The 23,827-nt window shown below is 41.2% G+C and overlaps 1 protein-coding gene across 1 annotated transcript in view; it reads right to left on the reverse strand.

Annotated features, from left to right (window-relative positions):
* The window catches only part of Piezo2 (piezo type mechanosensitive ion channel component 2), a 330,402-nt gene that overhangs the window by 112,827 nt on the left and 193,748 nt on the right, over window positions 1-23,827 (reverse strand). Inside the window, exons 6-7 of the mRNA XM_051201086.1 lie at window positions 14,619-14,829; window positions 12,671-12,884 (exon numbers count right to left, since the gene is read on the reverse strand). Of these exons, the coding sequence (XP_051057043.1) occupies window positions 12,671-12,884; window positions 14,619-14,829 (425 nt within the window). The remainder of the gene's footprint in view (window positions 1-12,670; window positions 12,885-14,618; window positions 14,830-23,827) is intronic.

The following is a 23,827-nucleotide window of genomic DNA, read 5'->3' on the forward strand; positions in this document are numbered from 1 at the left end:
CCACCTACGTCAGTGATTGAATGGACAAGACAAATACAAGGATTTAAATTTTAAGGTAGATGTGACAATAGGAACAATGTGTGTCAGGAGACATATAACTGCACACTGCCAGACTCGATTGGCATTAGCTCTTGCCACCCTTGATTCTTCTGACAGCATTAAGAGAAAAACAGAAACCTAGGGACATAGCTACCTGTTGCCATTACTCTCTCCCTCTCTTCCTTCTTCCTGGACGTTGTCCTGAGTTTGGGAGGTTGGCATACCATGTTCATTGACATTTACCTTGTGTTTGTTACACATATATTTTTTTAAAGTAACTGTTATGCATGTAATTATTGTGTATTTACAGATAATGCATATGAATTTTGCATGTATTTAACCATCTATATGTAAAAAATTGCATTTGATTGAGTATATTCTTTTTGCCACTGAAATGCACACAAAGGTGTCTTAGTTAGGTTTTTTTTGGCTAGGATAAACACCATGACCAAAAGCAACACAAAAATGGAACATGGGCTTCTCTCCAGTTGAATCTGGAGATCATGCATTAAGTGGGGTAAGGGGATTTCTAGCTGGTTAGCTAATGACAGTATTATAGTCTTTGGCCATAGACTAATAAAATATCCCTAGATAAGTGGGCCTTTGCAACCCATTTGGGTCCCCCTCTCTCTGGTACTGAGAACTTATTTTCCCACTTTATTAAATCTCAATGTCTTGGGTGTCCATCTTCTCTCTTTACCTACTCTTTCTTTTCTGTGTTACTCTCAATAAGGTTTGACTTTCAGCTCACCTACTCTTACAAGTATCCTTAGTGACCAGGGGCCCTGGAGGCCCCCTCTGCCATAGAAGCACACAAGAAGTCAGCCACAGACGACCTCAGACATTGCACCTCACCTCATTCCAAGCCTGCCATCCCTTCAACTTTGACTCCCAGTCTCAGGACCTGTGAGACTAGCTCGTGTAGAAGCCATCTAGTCTAGTATTCATGTTAAATGACATCTCAAATGGACTAGCTCTGAGGCTACACAAATGACTCCTGAGTTTTGGTGAGGAGTTGGAAGACAGGATGGAAAACAGGCATTCCATATTTAGAACATTGAGCAAGAAGCCACTAAGGTGTTTGTCATCAAATACAAAAAAGATGTAGCTATAAAGCCAGAGAAGCCTTCCAAATGTCTGTTTTCCATAGTTCTAGCATTCTTTATGCCTTTGTCTCATTAAAATATGACCATAATGTTATGCTGGCAATAAGCCTGTGGCTAAACTTAGCTACACAGTGAAACTCCTAACCCAGTTATTCCACGGATCATTTACAGTCCAGTAATTTTCACTGAAGCTCAATTCTGACCAGCATATCTTCAAAATATGGTCCACTTCGGAGAGCAAACAGGAGTCTTTGTATGAGTTTCCATTGTGAAGATCGCTTGTTTACTCTGGTAGCGCAACATTAGAAACTCACGCAAATGGACCTAATCTGTCAGGGCCACTTCCATTTCCATTGGAATCTAAAAGTGAACTTTGGATTTAAGGAGTGGTCTGTGATGGTTTTCCCACTTAGGTATTGAATTGCAAATCCCCACAGTGCAGAGGAGCCCCTCTCAGTCAGTCCATGGACTCACTCCCCTCACCATCCTGGCTATGTTCCTTCCCTTTAATGCTGGAATGTATGACACTGAGTCTCTTATATTTTTGGTTATGAGCCTAGCCTTTAATGGCTGAGCCATCTTTTCAGCCCAACAACGCTGAATCTCAACAGGAAATAGTAAAGCCATTGCCCAGGAGGCAAACAACACCTTGCCATACTTACTGGACGGCCAACTTAAAGGCTTATGGATCTACTTCAAATCATGAATATGAGCTTAAAAGAACACAAGCTGCCACTCATTACATGACACCCTCCCCTACTTTTCTTGCCAAGACACAGAGCAAAGATCACATGCTTTGAGGAAAACATTGGAAACTAGCAAGCAGTTCATGTGAAAACTATGGTTCATCTGTTATTAATCTCCATACTTTGTTGGTAATTTCTAGGTTATGTGATGTCATGTACAGAGAGTAACACCACAGGACCTGACATATGATATGTGCTCCAAAAATTCTGGCTACTGCTGTTCTGAGTATTATTGCTGTGAGGGTGACATAAGCTTGGCTTATGCTGGCACTGGTAAACAAGAGTCTATATGGGTCCCATTTAAGATGAATTTGAGAACTATACTCCCCAACAGAGAGATTGTATGTCTCTTCATAATGTCTTTACAGAGATGCTGAGTGGGAAGTTTGGGTTGATGTGTAGAATTATGAACACTGTAATTATGTCTTACTGTTAATATTATGCTGTTCCCAAAAGTATATTAATTTCATCTTGTCACTATAATCAAGGAGAGGACAAAGAGTCACTGAGAGTGACCACAGTTGCAGACAGATTTCAGCCAAACCTTTTGCTGTGGTCTAGGAGTACTCTCAGCCCTTCAGAATATGTATGTCCATTGGGCAAGGAAATATTCTTTACAGAAATGGTCTGCAATTTCTGACGCCAAGAGGAAAGGGACACAGAGGGGACGCTCCATCTCATGGACAAACAGGGAACCCAAGAACTGGTACTGTGGCAAGATTTGACCTCTGTGACAGTTATCCAAGTTTAGAGCAGGGATGGGCTTGGGATTCAGGGGAGCCCCCAGGGCAAAGCAGGAGCTCCTAGAAATTCTCTCAGCTATATCCAACTCTGATCTAGTTTGCAGAGACCTCCATCACCTTTGAAATGCTAGGATGAGCGGCAAGGGAGTAAATGGCAAGGACTTTCAGTTGTCACCACCAGCCACAAGACTTTCCTTTTAGAATCTTTCAGAACCAGTGGTAAGGGCTGTCAAAGCTTCCCTGATCCAAAATTCTGAAACAGAAACAAAAGGCCAAAAATCTAATTGGCGGTGAGTGCCACAGAATGAATTTGTGATTATGAATTAAATCAAGGACCCACTTTCAGAAAAAAAGTGACTATTCATTCACAGAGAGCAACATTTCAGATTGCAAACATCTTACAAAATTTCCTCCGTGTTAGGCAAATGGCTCAGTCAGAATCAGACTGGAAACACTTTTAAGTAATCTTACTAGAAAAATTCTCTTGAGTTCCATGGCATTCCACTGATTTGAATATAGTTCTACCTTTCCCATTTGAGTTTCTGGTACTTTAGCCTCCTGTTAACCCACATTGCATCATACTGAAAATGCAGCCAAGACCAACCCTTCTTTTTTCATTAGTTTCTTACTTAAACTTTAAACATGTTTCCATGTGTGTGAGAAAATGTTAATCTGACAGATTTCACACTACACTGTTTTTGCAAGCTTGGAAAAACTTTACACTGAGCCCCCTGGGATCAGCATCATTCCTTTGAAGTTTTTAAAGGTGCATACACACATCTTCACTATTCTCCAGTTTGATGTAATTTTATGCTACATTTGCGAAACACTGCTTTATAATAGCATTCTGTCCCAGGGACAATTTTGTACCTGACAGAAATGTTCCATATTCAGGATTACTATGAACAAATTAAGGCCATTTGGAAATGTTTTCTACGTAACTATTACAGGCATTAGCATTATTTGTAAGAGCCAGAACTTGGAAGCAATCTAGAAGCCCCTCAACTGAAGAATGGATGGAGAAAATGTGGTACATTTACAAAATGGAGTACTACTCAGAGGAAAACAAAAACAAAAACAAAACCAATGGAATCTTGAAATTCTCAGGCAAATGGATGGAACTGGAAGAAACCATCCCGAGTGAAGTAATCCAGTCACAAAAAGGCAAACATGGTACGTACTCACTCATATACGGATTTTAGACATAGAGTAAAGGATCACCAGTCTACACTCCACATCAGCAGAGAAGATAGGAAACAAGGAGGGGAAGAGAATAAGATCTCTGGAGCAAACTGGAAGCATGGGGGGAGAGGGAGTTAGAAGAAAGAGAAGGGGAGAAGAGTAGGGGAGAGGAAGACATGAGGAGCAGGAAGATTGAGTTGGGGGCAGAATAGAGGAGAGCAAGAAAAGAGATACCATGATAGAGGGAGCCATTATAGGTTTAAAGAGAAATCTGGCACTAGGGAAATATCCAGAGCTCTACAAGGATGACCCCAACTAACAACCTAAGCAATAGTAGAGAGGCTACCTTAAATGCCATTCCCTGATAATAAGATTGATGGCTACCTTATATGCCATCTTAGAGCCTTCATCCAGTAGCTGATGGAAGCAGAAGCAGACACCTACAGCTAAACATTGAGCTGAACTCCTAGAATCCAGTTGCAGAGAGGGAGAAGTGATAAGCAAAGGGGTCAAGACCAGGTTGGAGAAACCCACAGAAGCAGCTGACCTAAACAAGGTGGAGCTCATGCACCTCAGTCTGATAGCTGGGAAGCCAGCATAGGACCAATCCAGAACCCCTGAACGTCGGTCTCAGTTAGGATGCCTGGGCAATATATGGGGTCTCTGATAGTGGATCAGTATTTATCCCTAATATGTGAATGGGCTTGGTGAGTCCATTCCACATAAAGGGATACTCTCTCAGCCTAGACACACAGGGGAGGGCCCAAGCCCTGCTCCAAATGATATGACAGACTTTGAAGATTCCCCCATGGAAGGCCGTGCCCTCCCTGGGGAGCACACAGAAAGGGGATGGGGTAAGGGTTTGGGGATTGGGGGTGGCAGAGTAGGAGGAGAGGGAGGAGGAACTGGGATTGACTTGTAAAACAAGCTTGTTTTAAATTTAAATTTAAAAGAGGGGTATCACGGTAAATAAGGATCAGGATAAACAAATAGGATCAGGATAAACAAATAGGCCGAATAGATGTTTATTCAGGGAGAAATAACTTACAACCTAGACAGATGAACACCAGGAAATTCAACCCGATCCTCTCCTGTCCAAGTCACGCCAGAAAGAGAGCTCCTTTCCTGGCCCCCTCCGACCTCCTTCCACAGGTCACTTCCGCCCATCGCTCCACCCCCCAATGGGTGTGGTCAGTGCCAGAGAAGGACTATCTCACTACAGAGGGGGTCAGAAACCCCATTATAGGCATTATTTCTCTGATGTTACATCTAGGACTCACAAGAGTTTACACTTGGTGAGAGCATTTTAAAGTTAGGGCTTCTTTCCCTGTGTGGATGTTCTCAGCATGGGGAAACCTGAGACATAAGTGAGAAGCAGGGCGCTAGGGGCCTGTGACCTTCCATGCTCTTATGCCATTTCTTGCATCTTCTAGGGGATACCAGACACAAGGCAGGATTTGTAGACATTTCTGTTACAGCAGGTGGATCTCTGTGAGTGTGAGACCAGCCTGGTCTACAATAGCTAGTTCCAGGGCAGCCTCCAAAATCACAGAGAAACCCTGTCTCGAAAAACCAAAACAAACAAACAAACAAACAAATAAATAAAAATGAAAATTTCTCTCAACTGGCTGCAATGTCATTATGAGCTTACGTGGCTCATTTTCAAGTCTTTGAGTGTGGATGAGAGATGATGTGCAAACTGGAAAGAGAACATCAACAGCAAAGCATGGGGCATGCTTCTCCATCAGGAGCTGCATGAGCTTCTCATGACAACATCTGCATTACTGCTAGAACACATGCCGCTCTGAGGCTCAATGACAAGTCAGGTCTCCTGGCTGCAAGTCAGGACCCCATTTAAGTGTCACCAACAACTCCACACCAATGCATTTGAAAATATACACAGAGGATTCCTTGAAAGACATAAATGACTGAAACTTAACAAGTCTTATAGCCATAGCAGAGATTTAATTTGGGGGTGGGGGTAAAAATCATCTATTAACAAAAATTTCAAATCTAAATGCCTCAATAAAAAAAAAAAAAAAGACAACAGCTATTCTAATCATCGAAGAGAAAATAATTCTCAAGTCATTTCATGAGGTTAGCATTCTCAGTTCACTTTATGAGGCTACAATTATTTGGATAACCAAACCAGAAAAAAGGGAGCCAATAATAGGAAACGATAGAGCATTGTCTACTATAAATACCATTGCAGTTTTGCATATACCGTGCCTTAAGTTCTCTAACCTCCCACCTCATTATCATGTCTATTCTAAATCATTTTAAAAGGAAAACTATCTATTTACTAATACCACACTTAGAGAAAGTCACTGATCTTATCAAATGTTGTTCAGTTTCTTAGCTATCTTGGTATATAGAAATTCTCAGACACCAACCATAGAGTGACAGGGGTCAGAATGTATTTTAAAATTGACAATGACCTTTCTTAGGAAATAATTTCCTCGTGTATTATCTTATTCCATCATGGCTGCCTCTGGGTTTGGAATTCAGAAAATCTATGCTTTGTGTCTGCTGATATATAAAAGGGCTAAAATACTAGGGTTGGGTAGGGACACTGACACACACACACACACACACACACACACACACACACACACAGAGAGAGAGAGAGAGAGAGAGAGAGAGAGAGAGAGAGAGAGAGAGAGAGGGTTGAAACAAGAATTGGGAGCCCAGTGTGCAACCTTGCAGGACCCAGGGGTTTTCACAGCCCCAGAAGACCAGGAGCCAGGGTGCACATTGGGTTACAGTAGCCCATTGCAGCAAATGCCAAGAAAAAAGTTTTCAGAGAGGAACTGACCTATAAATATGTAAACTCGCATTTATCTGTGGAGAATGTCATTCATTTTCCTTTGGCTCCCATTGCTCGTCTTTGTGATGAACACACACAAACATTGTCTAGGACCCATAGACTAATTAACTTAACCACTAAAATGATTATCAGTGTTTGTTTACAATTGTGTTCCCTGACAAACTGCCAGTGAAACAGTCCTATAGATAGATTAGCAACAGGACATGCTGACTGCTGTCACAAAGGGACAAAAAAAGTGCCGATAGCCTTGGGTTTAAGTCGACATTCCCAAGCATTAAAATGAAACACTGGGTTCTTTTCACATAAAGTTTTTGCCAGAATGAAAACTGAGGTGCAACCGAGTCTTTATTTGCTGATTCAATTTACTGGCCCTTAGATCCAAGGAATGCAAGCCAGGCATACACAGTGATGCCAGCTGCAGCTGGAAAAACCTGGATGTTCTACCCAAAGCAAAAGTCCAGGCTCCTAGTAGAGAAGCTCATTGCATTCCTTCATTTTATGAGTGCACTCTGCTTCTTTACACCAGGAGAGAAAGATGCACACCGCGGGGCATTTATTTTCCCTTTCAGGTAAAGCTATTTTAAACAACCCCACAATAGGATAAAGAGCACAAGTGAGTGACACTGAACTTTTAAATGTGTGTCCTTTAACTTTTTTCTGGCTTGTCACAGAGGAAGCTTGCAATGTTGGCATCCCAGAATTTGCTGCTTCTTTTGTTTACATGGCTTTAATGCTGACATAAACAAGGGCTTTTCCTTCATCAAACACAATTCATTTCCTGATCATGATTTGTTGAGCTAGCAGATAAAGAGTAACAGCATAAGTCACTGTGGGTTCATTTAATTGTGGAATTTTCATGAGGGTGACCCAGGATCTTTCCTGTTGCTTCCACTGATTGATTTTTCAACTGTAGTTTAGGATAAATAAAAAAGTAACAAAAAGAAAACAAGAATCGAGTAAAAGAGTCCAACATTTCTAGTGAGTCTGAACAGGCTAGAGAAAGTTCAGAGGACTGGAATGAGTTATACAAACAGGGGGAAAGTTCCAGAGTGCACCTGGTGCTTTTTCCCAGAGATGAATGTTCACGAAGAGGATGGAGAAATGAAGGCACAGGTTCTGATCATCCAGCTGGGAGGTTAGACTCAGATAGCCCACTCCCCTTTCCATCACCCAACCTATCTCAAAACCCGCTGTAGATAACTCAGAAAAAGGAACAAGAGGTCAGTCCAACAGCACACACAGGCTGTTTTTAGCCCAACATACTTTAGAGATGATCTTCCTTGGAAATGTAGAGATGATCTTCCAGTACCATGGTCGATAATTTACAATGACCTCACAATAGGATAAAAAGTGCAAATGGCACTGAACTTTGAAATGTTTGTCTTTTAACTTTTTTCTTGTTTGTCACCGAGTAAGCTTGCAATGTTGCCATCCCAGAATTTTGTTCTTTTGTTTACATGGCTTTAGTGCTGAAATAAACAAGGGCTTTTCCTTCATCAAACACAATTCACTTTCTGATTGTGATTTATCTAGCTAGCAGATAAAGAGTAACAGCGTAAGGCACTGCTGATGTCCTCAGTAAGTACAGAGAAACGAAGCTCTGTACATGCAGATGCACAACGCACTTACAGAGCTCCCTGATTATCACAGCACAGCAGCACGCTCCGGTTCTCCCACATGCATCCTTGTCTCCTACTCTGTGCCTTCTGCACTCTGAATGCTGGGTCTGCACTGGATAGAAGTGGTCCTGCACTCCCAGATTCCTAAGCTTGGTGATCTTCACTGCTGGAGATGCAGGGGCATCTCTGCATGTTGCCTGTATATTGGAGCTGGACTTGATATCAGTCCCATCATTTTAGTTCTGCTGTTGCTTCATCTCACAGAGCAGAAGGTCTCCGAGGATACGTCATTCATCACAAGCTTCTGTAGGAAATTTCTGTAGCCGGGTTAACAAGTCTAATGGGACTCTCTACCAGTAGCAGATGATACATTTTTGAAGCATTACTTTGCTCATCATAAATATAGTCATCACTGACAAATAATGAATCCTGAATTTTGCTTAGGTCACACCACCACTATGTGCACACATGGAAACAATCTCTACCCCTCTCCTAATTGAATACCATGTCAAACTTCCATACCAACCCCGGTCTCTCCCACACATTCCAGCCATCCCTTCTGTATTTCCTGTTGGGTAAAAGAAACGGTAATTTCCACTGTAAACTGGATGAACCTAGAAGGAATCCAGCGATCTCTTGGGGCTACTGGGTTAAATGGCAGGGTGACCTAAAGAGGAATGGAATCTAACAGCTGTGTTACACAGAGGCATGGATTTTAACATGACACATGCATGATGAGAGAACCATAGTTCTTCAGGTTAGCATAGTTTTGTTCCAGACTATGGGAAGTTCTGCACTTTCCAGATGGACCCAGTACTTCATAGTTCTGTGGAGACTTTCCTCAATCAAGAGGACCAGGGCTTCAGTTGTTCACCATGAGTTTGGCTTTGAGTAAAAGCTATGCAATGTTCACCATGGCATCATTTATGACAGCAAAAATGAGGAATAACCCTCACGGTCAAAACTCAGGAATGGACCAGGACATAATAGCTGTGTAACCAAGCATGTTGCAGCCTACCAAAAAAAGTTCATTTTAGGAGAATGTTACCCAGCCAGGAAAATAACAAGCAAGAAGTATGGTATGTTACAAAACATATGAACAGGACTTAAAGTTTGTTTATTTTAAAATTCTATTTATATGTACATTGAGAATAATTCAAGATACCGACCAAAAGAAATCAGCAAATTTATTTTGGAGAGTTAAAATTCCATTTCAGAAAGTGCTTAATTTACTATTTATTGGGTTTTCATACCATGAAAAAAACTTTAATTACTTTTTTTTCTGAAAATAAAGGTGATTACTACCAGACTGCACACTTGAACATTTAAAATAAGATAAAAACTGTTTTTTTTATCCTGGGACCAACTTATCAGGAATGTGTATACAAGGGTTGGAGTTTTGGTATTTATAAAAAACAGTGACAATGCCCTTCAAGATGATATCTGTCTGTCTGTCTGTCCATCCATACATACATCCATCCATGTCACTGTTAGTCTCTAGTTTGGTATCTTCAACTTAGATCTAATAATTTTAGTGTTAACAATAATGCATTGCAGTGATTCTAAGGGAAAAACTACTGTCATAAATTTAATATCCAAAGGATACAATGTAACATTTCATGATCATCAAGTTGGGAACAAACACTATTTCAAGGGAGTTTACTGTTGCCATGCTTTGTCCTTTTTATATACTGATGAGCAACATAACCTGCATTGCTGTAAGAGCTGAGAATAACAGACCTATCTACAAAGTATCCATAATAGAGCATAATTTTAATTCTGTGGCAGTTCAAAACAAGCAATATCCATACCCTGTGACACTACTATTACATTTGCTACAGGATAGCAAACCATGGCCCATGGGCCAAGTCTAGTCTATTACCTGTTCTGTTTCATGTGTGGTTTAGTATAGTTAATACATTGTAAATTGTTGGAGGAACTCAAAAGAAAAATAATATATTTTAAGAAACATTAAAATGATACAAAACTGAAATTTCAGTGTCCAGACACAAAGTTTTGCTAGGGCATGGTCCTATTGGTTCTTTACATCTAGTCTTGGCTGTTTCACCATAGTACAACTTCTCCATATACCTGTGACAGAATTTATGACTCATAAAACACAAACTGATCCTTTACAAACAGAAAAGTTGTCAGGGACATAGATGTGTCTTCATGCTGGTTGTACATAATCTTTATTTCCCACCACCAGCCTCCAGATGGCAGAAAAGAACCTAAACCAGGAGGAAGGAAATTTGCTACCCAACATAGGATGTTTACATTTCCAATTAGTCATTCTCTAAAAAGCCAGTCTTTTCAACAGTACAGAGTAGTTTTATATATGTTCAATAAACCAAAAAATTAAATGGCTAAAAGGAACTGAAGGATTAATTTAGCTCACTGCTAATGTCTGTACTAAAGTTTAGCTTTTATTCACTCCTACCCAAAACAAATATTATGCAATATGCACCATTAAAGAAACTCCTAAGTTTTAATGTGTCTATATTGCATATTTCTCTTATTAAACTGAATTACAGTTCTTAAATTTACAGGTTAATACCATTAGTTGAGCCAATTGGGTTTGTCATTACTGGAGTGCATGCTTGTTGAGTATGCATGTGAGTTTGTGCATGTGCGTGCCTGTGTGCGTGCGTGTGTGTGTGTGTGTGTGTGTGTGTGTGTGTGTGTGTTTTACCAACTCTGTTTTAACTGAATGTGTGTAAATGCTATTAGGTTTAATAGCATGTGTTAGTTCTGTAGGGACACAAACACAAACTAGCATTTTCTTTATACATGAATCAATGGGTCTATACATTATTCTTCCTAACTGCTACCATGTGGTAACCACACTGGGTGGCAGATTGCAGACCTCTGTTGCTGAGTTGGTCATAATATCCAGGGTCTTTTTTAAGACAGGTTCCCCATTTCTCAATGAGAGAACAATACTGAGCCACTTTCAAGGGGTGTAGCAGAGACAGGAATTTTGGCTGCTCCCATTACTCATGTTCTCAAATACCTTTTGTGTTCCCCTTTCTTTCTGTAACTTTGAATTGTGTACTTTTGACAGAGAAAGAACATAGGAACAAGACAATAGATAACTCCATACTGAGCATGCAAATAATACTTTCTACTCCCTGTGTTGTTTTTCATAGTCTGTCATTTTTGTTACTAAACCATCAAAACAGAACATTTGTGACGTTTGGATTTCATCACAACACTTCACCCTTAAACGTAGCACCTAGAATAATGACAGCCTCATACTTACAGATAAAGAACTAGTAATAAATCTAAGAAATGAGCCACAATTCCTTAATATCCACTAACCACAGTGTCCTTAACTTAGCCCTGGTATATTTCAGGGACTCACTTTTAGCTTAACATTGAGATGTCCTGCACATGCATCTAGGTGTGCAGTCCTTTAAACTAGACTTGTTCTTAACACACTCTAAACATGATTAATTTTTATCAAAACTAAACTGATTTTTGAATAAAGAGCCACATTCTGGGTTTTTCTGACTGTTTTCATTTGGGGAAATTTGAATTATTTCTGAGCTTTACATAGTTTGTAGTTTGGAGGTCAGGTCTAACAGCTGGACACCAGGACACTATGTGCCTCAAGCACTGCATGGCACTAAGGTCTCCTGATGTTGGGGAGATATATATTGGTCCATTGATGAAGGTATCAAACACTCTGTAAATTGTTTCCCTTTGCAATTAGAGACATCTGTGAGGCAACAGCACAGATGTCTTCATCCCTATAACACTTAAGGGAAAAAATTTGGGCTATGGCCAGAATCAAACATTTCATTTGGAATGATAAAGAGTAACTTTCTACTCCTTTCATTTCATTTCATTTCTTTTCTTTTCATCAGCTGCCACGGTCCTGTAGGGCAGTTTTCCCTTTGAACTGAGAATGGCCTAGAATTTTCCCAAAAGTTAAAATAAGTTGTATGTTCTTTGATTCCAATTATCACAGTAATGAGTTGGCATAATAACAATGTTCAATTCAGGCAAATAGTTATATATTTCATGTCCTCTAAAATCCTGGATTCCAGTATTTTTAGTTTTCTGTGTTTCTACTGTCAGTTTGCTATTGTTTCTGATGCTTGGTTTGTCACGATATATTTGGCCTGTGAGGACTTTGTCTAGCTAGATGCTGTAAAATGTTTTTGTGTCCTCTGCTCAGACTGCATATCTCTCCTGTCTGCCCCTTCCTGTCCCCAATGCCAGCAGCACCTTCATCCCAGAATATCCCCCTTTCCTTCTAGACTGTGTTCTCAGTAAAACTGCAGGACTAGACTGCTTCCCTTTGCCTACTGCACTGACTGGCAGATTCACAAGGTATTAGGAAGGCTGAGAGGGTTAGCGAAGGAATGAGGCCTTCTTCTGACACATTGATGCTTTCTCCTACCTTGCATAGTAGTCATTGGGTGGAACTGCTTCTTGGAAGAACTGAAACTGGTACAGATAAAGTCCAATCAGGTGCCCAGCAGTGAAGATTGCCAGTAGCACACAGAGGCAGCCGAACAGCAATGGGTCAAAAGTCCGACACCAGGACCACCAGGTGCACAGACCCAGAAATACAAAGAAGTACACAGCTGAGGTCAAGGATGGCAACATCATGCCTGAGGAGAAAAACAATGCAGCCATGACAAGGACTGGACATTTGCTTGCCAGTAGTGAATGCACCAGCTGGAAATGATGTGAATTTTCTTCATGTGCTTTAGATATTGATCAAGACTTAAACACTATTAACCAGAATTTCTCCGTATCATCAGAATCCTAAATGCCCAATCAATTATAGGAAGAAGCCACACATAGACTGGGTAATGTTATGAACTTATTTAAGACCAGCAGTGAAGAAACCCTGCCCTCCCATTTGGGCTGAGGAAACACCACCTTCTCTGACCAGTAGAACTGAATATGCACTTCAGTATTTTCCTTTTCTAACTTGACCTCCAAGTCACAGGAACATATATACACTCATTCCAACTTTTCTCTGTGAAGATTACTTTGTAAAGATGTGTGAGCATTTGTGTGTCCTCAAATGCCTATAGGTGTCTGTTTTAGTTGTGTGTGTGTGTGTGTCCTCACTCACATACTTATAGGTGTCTATTTTATTTGTGTGTGTGTGTGTGTGTGTGTGTGTGTATGCATGAATGTCTATTTGCATGTGCATGTGTGTTCTCACATGCCTATAGGTATCTATTTTGGTTGTTTTTTTTTCTTGTGTGTGTGTGTGTGTGTGTGTGTCCTCATTCATATGCCTGTAGGTGTCTATTTTAGTTATTTTTGTGTGTATGCATGTAAGTGTGTGCATGTGTGTATTTGTGTGTTCATATTCAGTCACACGCCTGTGGGAGTCTACAGATGTCAGAAGAAGGCATTGACTAAGTGAAGTTAGAGGTATAGGTAGTTGTGAGCCATCTCCACCTGATGTTGGTGCTAGGAACCTAACTTGGGTCCTCTGAAAGAGCAGCAAGAACTTCTAACCACTAAGCCACCTCTCCACTGAGCTTGACTAGGACTGCACGACCACAGTACTGGACTTTTTTTCCAGCTAAAATTTATATAAAAATAAAAACAAAAAAACATTATATATTATAGACAGTATAGCCTCATTACAATTTTGTTCTACCTGGTGAGGCAACTTATTTATATGTAGCATAAAGCGACTTTATCAGGGAGTTTGAACAGTCTTCTCATTAAAATATTGGGTTTTATTTGTAGAAAACTTATATTTCCCTCTTGTTTTTTTTTCCCTACTAAAAGGAAGTTATTTCACCTTTGCAACTTTAGTCTGAGTGAGTCCACTTTAAAAATTTCCCAGTGTGGTCCGGCAGTGGGAAGGAAGGAGGGGAAAGGTTGAGATAGCATTGGATGACATTATTATGGAATAAGCAGAATGTGGCCAACATTTAAAGGAAGTTACTCTCTGTGGAGGGAGATTGCAATCTAACTTGGGAAGAAAAACTGTATATCCTCGAGAGTTAAATTAAGATTTCAAATACTCCATGATGTAAAGATACTGTTGGCCCTGTGCACACACAAATAACTAATTGCCAACAGATCAGAGTTCAAAGTTTCCAGGAAGAGAAATAGCTCTTATTTTAATCTAAACATATAACATGGGCCCACTTAGATATGGAAAGGATGATCTGGCAGAGATTAGCAGTCTCTTTTGAAAGCTTCAAGACCGGAAATGGACAGGAGCAATGAGGCCCAGGTGGTTTCCCAAATGGCTGGCTTTACAAGGGTCATGGTAGTATGCTGAGGCCCAGGAATCCATTGTTTTCTTCTTTTCCTTTAATCCTGACCCGTGACTATCTCAGGGTGAAGCCACTGTGCGACACACTCACCTGAGGAGCCCAGCAGGATGGTTACCACGACCTTGCCTGCCGTGGTTATCATGTTGCCAATAAACTCCTTAAGCTTGGAGGCAACGGAGGCAAGCCTGCGGAACATTTTCAATTTGGTGCTTTCTTCCAGCTCGTCTTCCATGCCCTCTTCTCCATCTAAGTCCTCCTCATAGATCAGTGCCTCCTCTGAATCCATCTTTTCTCCTCTAGCCTAAGGAAATGAAAAACAGAGAAAGTGGCAGTTCAAACTTCTGCGGACCCATGGTTCCTACCTAGTCATTCATTCGGGTTAGCATCACAATTCAGTAAAATAGCCAGTCTCTAGGTTTCTTGGTAGCAAGTCCTAACCACCCTGATCATCTCAAAATAAATACACAGATGATATCCCCAACTTAGGGTTCCTAGTGCCATGCCATGGTCCTGTGTTCCCTGACTACACCCATTCTTTTACAGGTAGAAAAAAACTGCCAGGGCCAGTAACTATCTTCACTATGGTCTCTCTGGATGGGCTGATTTTTTCCAACTCTAGCCTGCTCTGCTGTTGGCTGGTTTTATGGACCCACAACCCACAGGAGCAAATTAGGGCAGAGGTGGGGATGGGTGATGATCAGAGCGCTGGAATCTCTCTTCCTTCTTAAGCTCATCTTTGTTGGTCATTACAGGATTTCTGGACTAGGACAGTGGTCTTGGGCTGCTTGGCCAACAGTGCTGTGGCTTCCTGTCAGGTTCTTTGAGATGCCTCTGTGGTGACTGGATCTTACAGAATTCAGTACCTTGGTACTGAATATTTAGGGATAGAGGGAGAAGCAGACAACAGAAAAAATATGAGTTTCTAGGCACCATTTTTAACTGAGAATGTAAAAGGGGTTTTGACTGTTTTTAAAGACTACATAAGGATTTTTTTTCTCATTAGAATCATTCCTTAAAGGGGTTGGGAGTTTTCAAAGGAATCATATACAGAAGCTATCCTCAAAGACAAAATGAGTCTGGCCAAGATGAGGGACACTGCATTGGCCCTAGGCTGACTGACTGCATGCACTTGGCCTGGATGATTAGAGCATCTGGCTGCGAGCCAGAGAGACTCTCAGCCTGGGCACACATCTGGGAAGACAGTAAAGCCTGGATTCTCTGTTCTTCATGCCACAAGGTCTTTCCTGAGATGCTCAGCTCAGACACTCACAGAACTCATTCATGAGGGTCTGAGTTCACTAAGGAAGATGGGCCCTGGAGGGTTGGTACCAAGGTAAGGACATTCTGGGTGGCTTGGAACATTCAAAGACAGTTTGTTAGCAAGGAGAGGACAGACCATAAGGGGCTTGAGTTAGCTGTGTAGTAAAAAAGGCTGGAAGGTACTCCTCTACCTGACCTGATGCAACAACACATGAACACTCACATATCCATGAATATTCATGTATATACCCCACATACACACATGCACATCTCTCAATCAACTGTGTGTATGCCTATAGGCACACATACTCATGCACAGCCATGTATATATCCACACAGATACACACACACACACACACACGCATACACACACACATGTGTGCATGTGCATCCACACATACAAACATATGCACCCCCCTCTCCCCAACAGGATTTAATCCTGAGCTGACAAAAGTCCATACATGTAAAGGAGGTTCTTTGCCGTTTCATGACATATCTACATGAGTTCTGCATCTACAAATTCAGAAGCCAGATTAGTAACATCTGAAAACACTGAGGCTGTATAGAATGTGCAGTCTTTTCTATTGCCATTATCCTTTGAACAGCTATCTGTGAAGCACTGATGTTTGGTTGGGAAGGTGTGCATAGGTCCTGATGCTTTCACAAAAGGGACTTGAACAAGTGTGAATTTGAGCATCTTCAGACCTCTTGTGGCAGCCAGTAGATGAGGGTGTTTATATCTTTCCCTGGACAGAAAGAGGAGCTTGCATTTATTCATTAACATGATTCATCCACACAAGATCCAGTGTGTCTGAGAGTTCTGGTGAGAGCATCAGTTATATACTCAGAAGCCAATAAACCAATAAGCAAGATAAACATCCCAAGATAAGGGCTCTTCAGAGAGTTAAAGTGGTTTGCAGCTATTGTAGGTTCTAAAGTTAGGGAGACCCTCTCTGAAGAGGTGTTACTTAGACTAAGATCTAAATGTCACAGAGTCATCAGCCATGTGAAAGTCCCAGGAAAGTGCATTCTGAGCAGAGGGAAGAAGCATTCAAAGCCTCTTTCTGTGCAGGGGAGGAGAGTTTATCTTGTTGCATGAGTGGATGTCCATGGCACAGGTCACAGAACTCGATGATAAATGTGAGGCAGGAGGGGCCGAGGAAGGGGGGAGTTAGAGGCAGCCTAGTATGTTTACCTTTAACGAAGAGAAGGTACAGCTAGGAAGAAAGCAAATGTTCTTTAGGTCACCCTCCCTTATTTTCAAGTTCAGCTCCAAGATACTAATAAGGTTGCTAGCACAAGTTTAAAGTGAAAATGGGAACTTGGAGGGTCAATCTGGAGTAAATTGTCCCCAGGACAATCTTTCAGATGCTGTCTACTTAGGCCTACCTTTCCACTCATACCCATATGGTTTGCCTAGGAGCATGCCATACTGAGAAAAGGTTGGGAGCAAGAATCCACAGGTTCTTTTTATCTCATTTTCTTGTGGATATACAATCTCCAGCCAGCCCATAAGACCTCTTCCCTACCACAGCAGATCTGGTTCTCATGCTAGCCCTCCCTCTTAACTCCATCACTCTACAAGCAGAATCCATCATGGGCAGCTTCAAGATGATGCCATCTCTACTGATCACAGAAAAGGAGCTTCCCTTCCGACATCAGTTCCTTAATCACCACCACTACCACCACCACCACCACCACCACCACCACCACCACCACCACCACCTGGGAAGGAAGTATTAAAAAAGATCTTACTACACTTGGAGGAGTGAAAACATGGTAGGGACCTCCGGAGTAACAGGAAGAAACACATTCATAACTTGCATGATAGATGTCTCATTATTCCATTAGAGAATGGCTAAGATGTTGATTAAATCAGAGCAGTCTGCTGCTCACAAGCCTTGGTGAGTTCACACAAATGCCTTCTCTTGACCTCTCGGACACAGGAAAGAGCATGGGAGGTTTAAGAGCACACCAATGCATTTCATGGCTCTAGATTCCCTAGGAGTTTTACACCAGCTTCTCTGAGGCAAATTCTCTCAGTCATGGTCAGAGCTGCCACTAGTCACATTAGGGAGCATCTTAAGAGACAGGACTTTTACCTCATTAAAGATTCCTCTGCTGACCTGTAAATTCTGGGGTTTGGCAGGAGAAGTATGTTTACTAACAAACAGCCTTGTTTGTTGGAGAAATCTGGCACCTTATAGGGACATGACTTGAACTCCATCTTGAAGCAAACAAGGAGCAAGCAGTAGCCAACACAGATTTATCTCCTGTGATCCTTAAGCCACCTCAGGATTCAAGTAGCAGGTGAACCCTTTACAGTGTAAAATGTCTAATAAAATCTCTTAGAGAATTATTACTTTTGTCCAACATAAACTTATTTAGACTTTTATGCCCTTTACAAAAATGTTGATTTTGACAGTAAGTCCTTGTCCCCGTGACAACATGGATGGACTTCCAGGACATTGTGCTCAATGAAACATGTCAGTCCAGAAAGACCAATGTGACATGAGATTACTTGCTTATGGATTCTGAAAGCCAAACTTCAGAGTGGAGAATGAGGATATCAGTTGCCAGAAGCTGGCCAGGTGGGCAGATGCAGAGAAGTCGTTGGACAGAGAGTATAAAATTTCACTCAGTAAGAATGTGCTTTGGTGATCTATGGCATTCCAGAGTGTCTATAGTACTAATTAATAAGTATTTTAAAATATATAAAGAAGGAATTGAAAGTGTCCTCAACATAAGAAGTAGTCATAGTAATAGATGTATCAACTAATTAAATGTATCAAATAATTGTATCATTTGATCATTCTACAACTTATCCATATATTGAAACACCACATTGTACCCCATAAATAACTGCAAATATTACATGTAAATTGCAAGTAAAGTATAACAGTACTGCTGAAAGGAAAAAGTTCCTGATTTTAGCTGTAGAGGTAACATGTTAGGGTGTATCTTTCAGTGCTGTGGACATGGTCTCCTTCCAGGACATCTGGCTTCTGCCCCTGAGGTGGCATGTCCCACGGGCTGTCCTTTCCCACTAACTTTGACAAAGACATAGAACTACTTTTGATAGGACCTGTGCTGCTATCTTTCTCACCCTCAACACCATATGATTCCATCTAAGGGCATAAACCAGAGACTATCTGGGGACCATCAGGCCAAGAGCTCGCCAGGCTTCAGCCCAGACTCACTGAGTGAGAATTTGCAAGTTCCTGGCAGGGAACATCAAAGACTCTCTCTTATCAGTTCTCGACAGCCATCTTGGCTCCATCTCCTGGCTGCTTGAGGCCACCAGCAGGGGTATCTACAGTGCAAATCCCTTTTTTAAGATTCTATTCTCTGTAAAAAAAAAAAAAATACATTGAAGAAATGCATTTCTTGTGCTTCTTCAGGTTCCACTGGAGCCTTAGCTGCCCCCCCAACCCGGAGCTTCTGCTGCAAATAAACTCATAGATGCCTATCAAAGTCACATGGAATAAGCCAAAAGGTCTGAGAGTCCAAGGGAACATTTTCCAAAGTGTCACCCTTGTTTATGCATTATTTACTTTTTAAAGTTAACAATTTATCTTAACAAAATGGGTTCATCTCACAGAAGAGTCCACAGACGGGAGAGGAAAGTGCTGTGACTCATCACAGAGGACAAATAATCTCTCCTGTGATGGCAAGAAGAGAGGCAGGGGCAGAACAGCTGGCGTGCCAGCACCTACGCTACATCCATCTGAAGCAGTGACACATTACACACAGAACTTTTTATTCCGTCACTGGCCTTGCTTTGGGAACATTATTTTCCCACTCGGTAAGAGCGGTGTAAGTCTCCTATCTCGTTTTGAAAGTGGGTGCCAATGTTTCTTGCAACCCCTTCCAATAACTGTGGTAGTTTAGTAAAGTCAGGAGGACAACTGAGGTCCAGGACAGGGGCCAGTTAGGTGGCAGAGGATCTGTGGGAGTCTACAGATATTCCTGCTCCTGAGACTCAGTACCTCTGGGAATATTTCTGACACTGGGAGAGAGAGAGCTCCAGGTTAAACTACCAAGTTAGAGAGGACAATGGCCTGAAAGAGTACCTAATATCATTTGAGAGAGAAATGAACAACGGTGATGGACTAAATTAGATTGGCCATTTATTTTAAAGGAATTTTCCTTTAAGTTTTTCTTTAAGAAATCACTTACTAAAGCACAATAAAACCAAACCAATCGTCAGGTGTTTAGACATGTATCCTGCCACACACACCATGAGAACCACTCAGTATATCTTCAGTGTCAGGTATTACTAATATTACGGACTGACTTGCCTATTTTCCCTCCTGGGGATCTGCTAAGCATAGCTCTAAATGCTAACCCCGGGGCACTGAGAGATGATGGCAAGAGCAGCACTTAGAGAATACTTGATTCCTTCTTGGAACCCATATTACAATGTGTGCTCTAAAATGCAAACCAAGCAATCATCTTTTGGTCTCAGTTATGAATGTGTCACAAAGTCAAGCAGGACTGCAATTGCTCTGGAACTAACAGATTTCCTTTATTCCCCATCCACACACACACACACACACACACACACACACACACACACACACACACACACACTTCCCCATCCTCTGTGCCTCCATATATCCACCCATGTATCCATTCCTTATTCTAACCAAGCACTCCATTACCACTCCCAGTGGTATGCATGGGATGGGTTACAGAAGAGAACCTGCTGTTGTGTGTGTGTTTTGGTGTGTGTGAGGGATCAGGTAGGAATGAGAGAAAAGAGGATTCACTGCCTGAGACAACAAGTAGACATGATTAGAAAGAGAACCAATTATTGAGGAGCAAAGCAGAAAACAAAAGGCAATGCTTGTTAGATATTATTCACATGGCCTGCCGCCACACAGTAAAGGGTATGATAGGCAGGAGACTTTGGAATGAGCATCTTCTTCAGCCACAGAAAAGCAACCATTCAAAACAGACTGCTTACATCTAGGTCCATCCCACCATGGGTCAAAGCCCTAAGTACAGAAAGACCCAAATCTGTGCAATCAGTTCTGGCCCAAGACTCTCTGGGTGCTTGACTCCCACTGTCTTATGCTCTGGACCACTCTGTCCGAACTTCCATGTGAGCATGCCACATGCTCAGAGCATGCTCAGAGGACTGGGAGTTCCCTAAATTCCTGAACTTGGCCTTCAGGAGCTGTGAAGAGAGTCTCCTGCTGTACCACCAGAAGCGGCAGCGTTGTGTGTCTGGAACAGCCACAGACAGGACATTTCTCTCACTACATGTCACCAGGTGTGAGATTTGCAGGTGCCTGGGCAGCTGCCCAACTTCTTGCCACTCTGAACAGTTCCATGTGGCAAATGTCTGCTAGAAAACGCAGGGCCTAGGAAATTTAAAGCCAGTGACTTGGGATTAAATCTCCAGTTAGAAATGAGCAAATGCCAAGTGTCTAATTAGAAGGTGCTAGGAAAATGATTAATTTCTCCCATTCTTTGTTTCTTATTCTAGATTAAAAAAATAAATAAATAAAATCATGATCCAAACTTCAAAGCCTCTGGTGAAGGCACAGCTCAGACACTCAGAGGAACATTCTGTCTTGTCTGCCAAAACCTTAGTGTCTTGGCAGCCTGAGGAATGATGGGTGCTAGAAGGCAACATGCAGGTTTTGAACTTAGCAATGAACAAAACACATTAGCAGGAGTCTAGAGAAACAGGCTCAATTTTCAATAGCACTTTCTGGGATATAATTCCTTCCTTCCCTCTCTCCCTCCCATCCTTCCCCTATCTTCCTTCTTTCTTTCTTTCCTTCCTTCCTTCCTTCCTTCCTTCCTTCCTTCCTTCCTTCCTTCCTTCCTCCACTATCTTCCTTTTTTCCTTCCTTCCTTTCTATTTTTTTCTTTCTTTTTGAGACAAGGTCTCATGTAGCCGAGGCTGGCCTTGAACCCCTTCCTGATCCATCCACCTCCACCTCCCAAGTGCTGGGATTATAGGTGTACACTACCACACAGCCTGTATGGAATATTCATTTATATTTTATACATTTTATGTATAAAATGTGCCTCTTTGCTCAGGCCAAATTATGATTGCACTTTCTATTTGAAAAAAAAAAAGCTTCTGTCAGAGAATTAATTGAAAATATTACTTTCTTAAAAGCAAGGTCTCAAACCTTATGAAATATGGAGAAACAGTTATAAGTACAGAAATCAGCAGGTAGGACATTTTAGTGATACCACGTGCTGTCTCCTTGCATAGTTAAGCTTTTCTATACAATTTGCTTTTCATGATGCAACTCTTATTATTTGTTTTTGTTTTTTAAGATTCCAGGATGAGAATCTTTCTCCAAGGGATGATTAGCAGATATGCTTCTGAATAAAAATGAACACATAAGCCCTCAGACACCCCACTCGGAGTCTTTTCTGCATGTGAGGAGGAGGACCTCTAAGACAATGCTTCCCAATAGCTAATGTTATCAGTGGATCAAGAAAGCTCTAAGTGCTTCTAGGAAAAAGTGCTGTGTTTGAAAAGGAATTCTCCCAGGCACCAGAGGATTAATCTTGCCATCTCTCCACCCAAGAAAAACAAGGAAGAGACAATGCCAGCAGACACTATTCTCTTCTGTCTTCAGAACTAAACATTCTAGCATGCACAAGCCAAGATTTGGAAGTAACAGAAAGTATGCAGGGTCCTTCAGAAGTGAAATGAATTTCTCTGCTTACTTTGGCTATATGTTCCAATTCCTCTCAGGCTGACCCCAGACTGTCAAGCCAGAAGTATTTCCCTAAGGGTGAATCCTCAAGATTCACTCAGCACCCTTCCCCTGTCCTACCCATTAGGCTGGAATGTGCTGAGAATGAGCACTAATATCTGAATTAGTGGCAAACAATTATCGATACTTTGAATAAAAGGGATTAACACTATATGTATGTATGAATATGCATGTATATACATGCATACATATATCTTGCGTATCTCTTCAAATCCATTTCAAACATGACAGAGTTGTCACAGGCCTAAGTATGACAATGGGGTGAGATCAGCATGGAATTGATACATGTGCTTGTGCTATTCTTTCTCCCTTATCAGAGGTCCCTTAACTACAACCAACCCTGCACTGACGGCTACACACATTCCTCATTCTACAGAAGTAGCACCTATTCATGACTTTAAGTCCATCCATGTTGAGTTATTAGTGGCACAGAGGGATTTTTCACTGAGTCAGGTTGATTTAGCACAATGAATATTAGGTTTTTGTAATTCTCAAATCAGAGAAAAAAATAAAGAAGAAGTAATTTTCTAAGCCTCCCCAAATAAGTATACACTGTGCTGTGTGCTACTGATTCAATACTTCATTTTATAGTTGCAGCAAAGACATAATGTATGACTAATATTTTTTGGTGCTGCTGCTGAGCTCAGAGCTTTAGACATGTGTGTCTACTGAGCTATACCCCAGTCTTCTAATACCACTTTATAGAATAAGAAAGGCAGTACTTGTGTCCAGTATTACCCAGCCACATGTTTTAGCCTCTATGTCTGCTCTCAAAGATCAGTTTCCCACAAATATCCTTTAGGCCCTATGTAGAGTGGGGGGAGCACCAAATATAGCCTTGTCTTTACAGATACCAATAAAGAAAATTCTAAATGGGCAAAATTACAGCTAATGTGCTTACTGCCACAAACCAGGGTGCTTTGGGACAATGATTATTTAATCAAAACATTTTCAAAACTGCCATTCCCTCTTAAAATCACACCATCAACAGGAAGAAAAATATTTCCCTGTTCTATCTGGTTTAGACCTGAATGAGAGATTTGCTTAGCAGCCACTCTGCTCTAATTTCTTTTTACACTTTGTACCTTTTTTTTCCACCTTAAAATATCAGAATATAGATTGCCTATCTTTAATTCATAAGATTTTAGGAAGCAATAGAAATCCTAATTTTCATATTATAGAATTATATTCCCTCCATATTATTTTGTTTGTATTAAGTACTTGTGGCAATTTCCTGCTTATTTGTGCAGTATAAAAACCCTTTACTATAATCCAGAATTTTCCTTC

Source organism: Phodopus roborovskii, unplaced genomic scaffold (genome assembly GCF_943737965.1).
Source record: "Phodopus roborovskii unplaced genomic scaffold, PHOROB, whole genome shotgun sequence".
Lineage (NCBI taxonomy): Eukaryota > Metazoa > Chordata > Mammalia > Rodentia > Cricetidae > Phodopus > Phodopus roborovskii.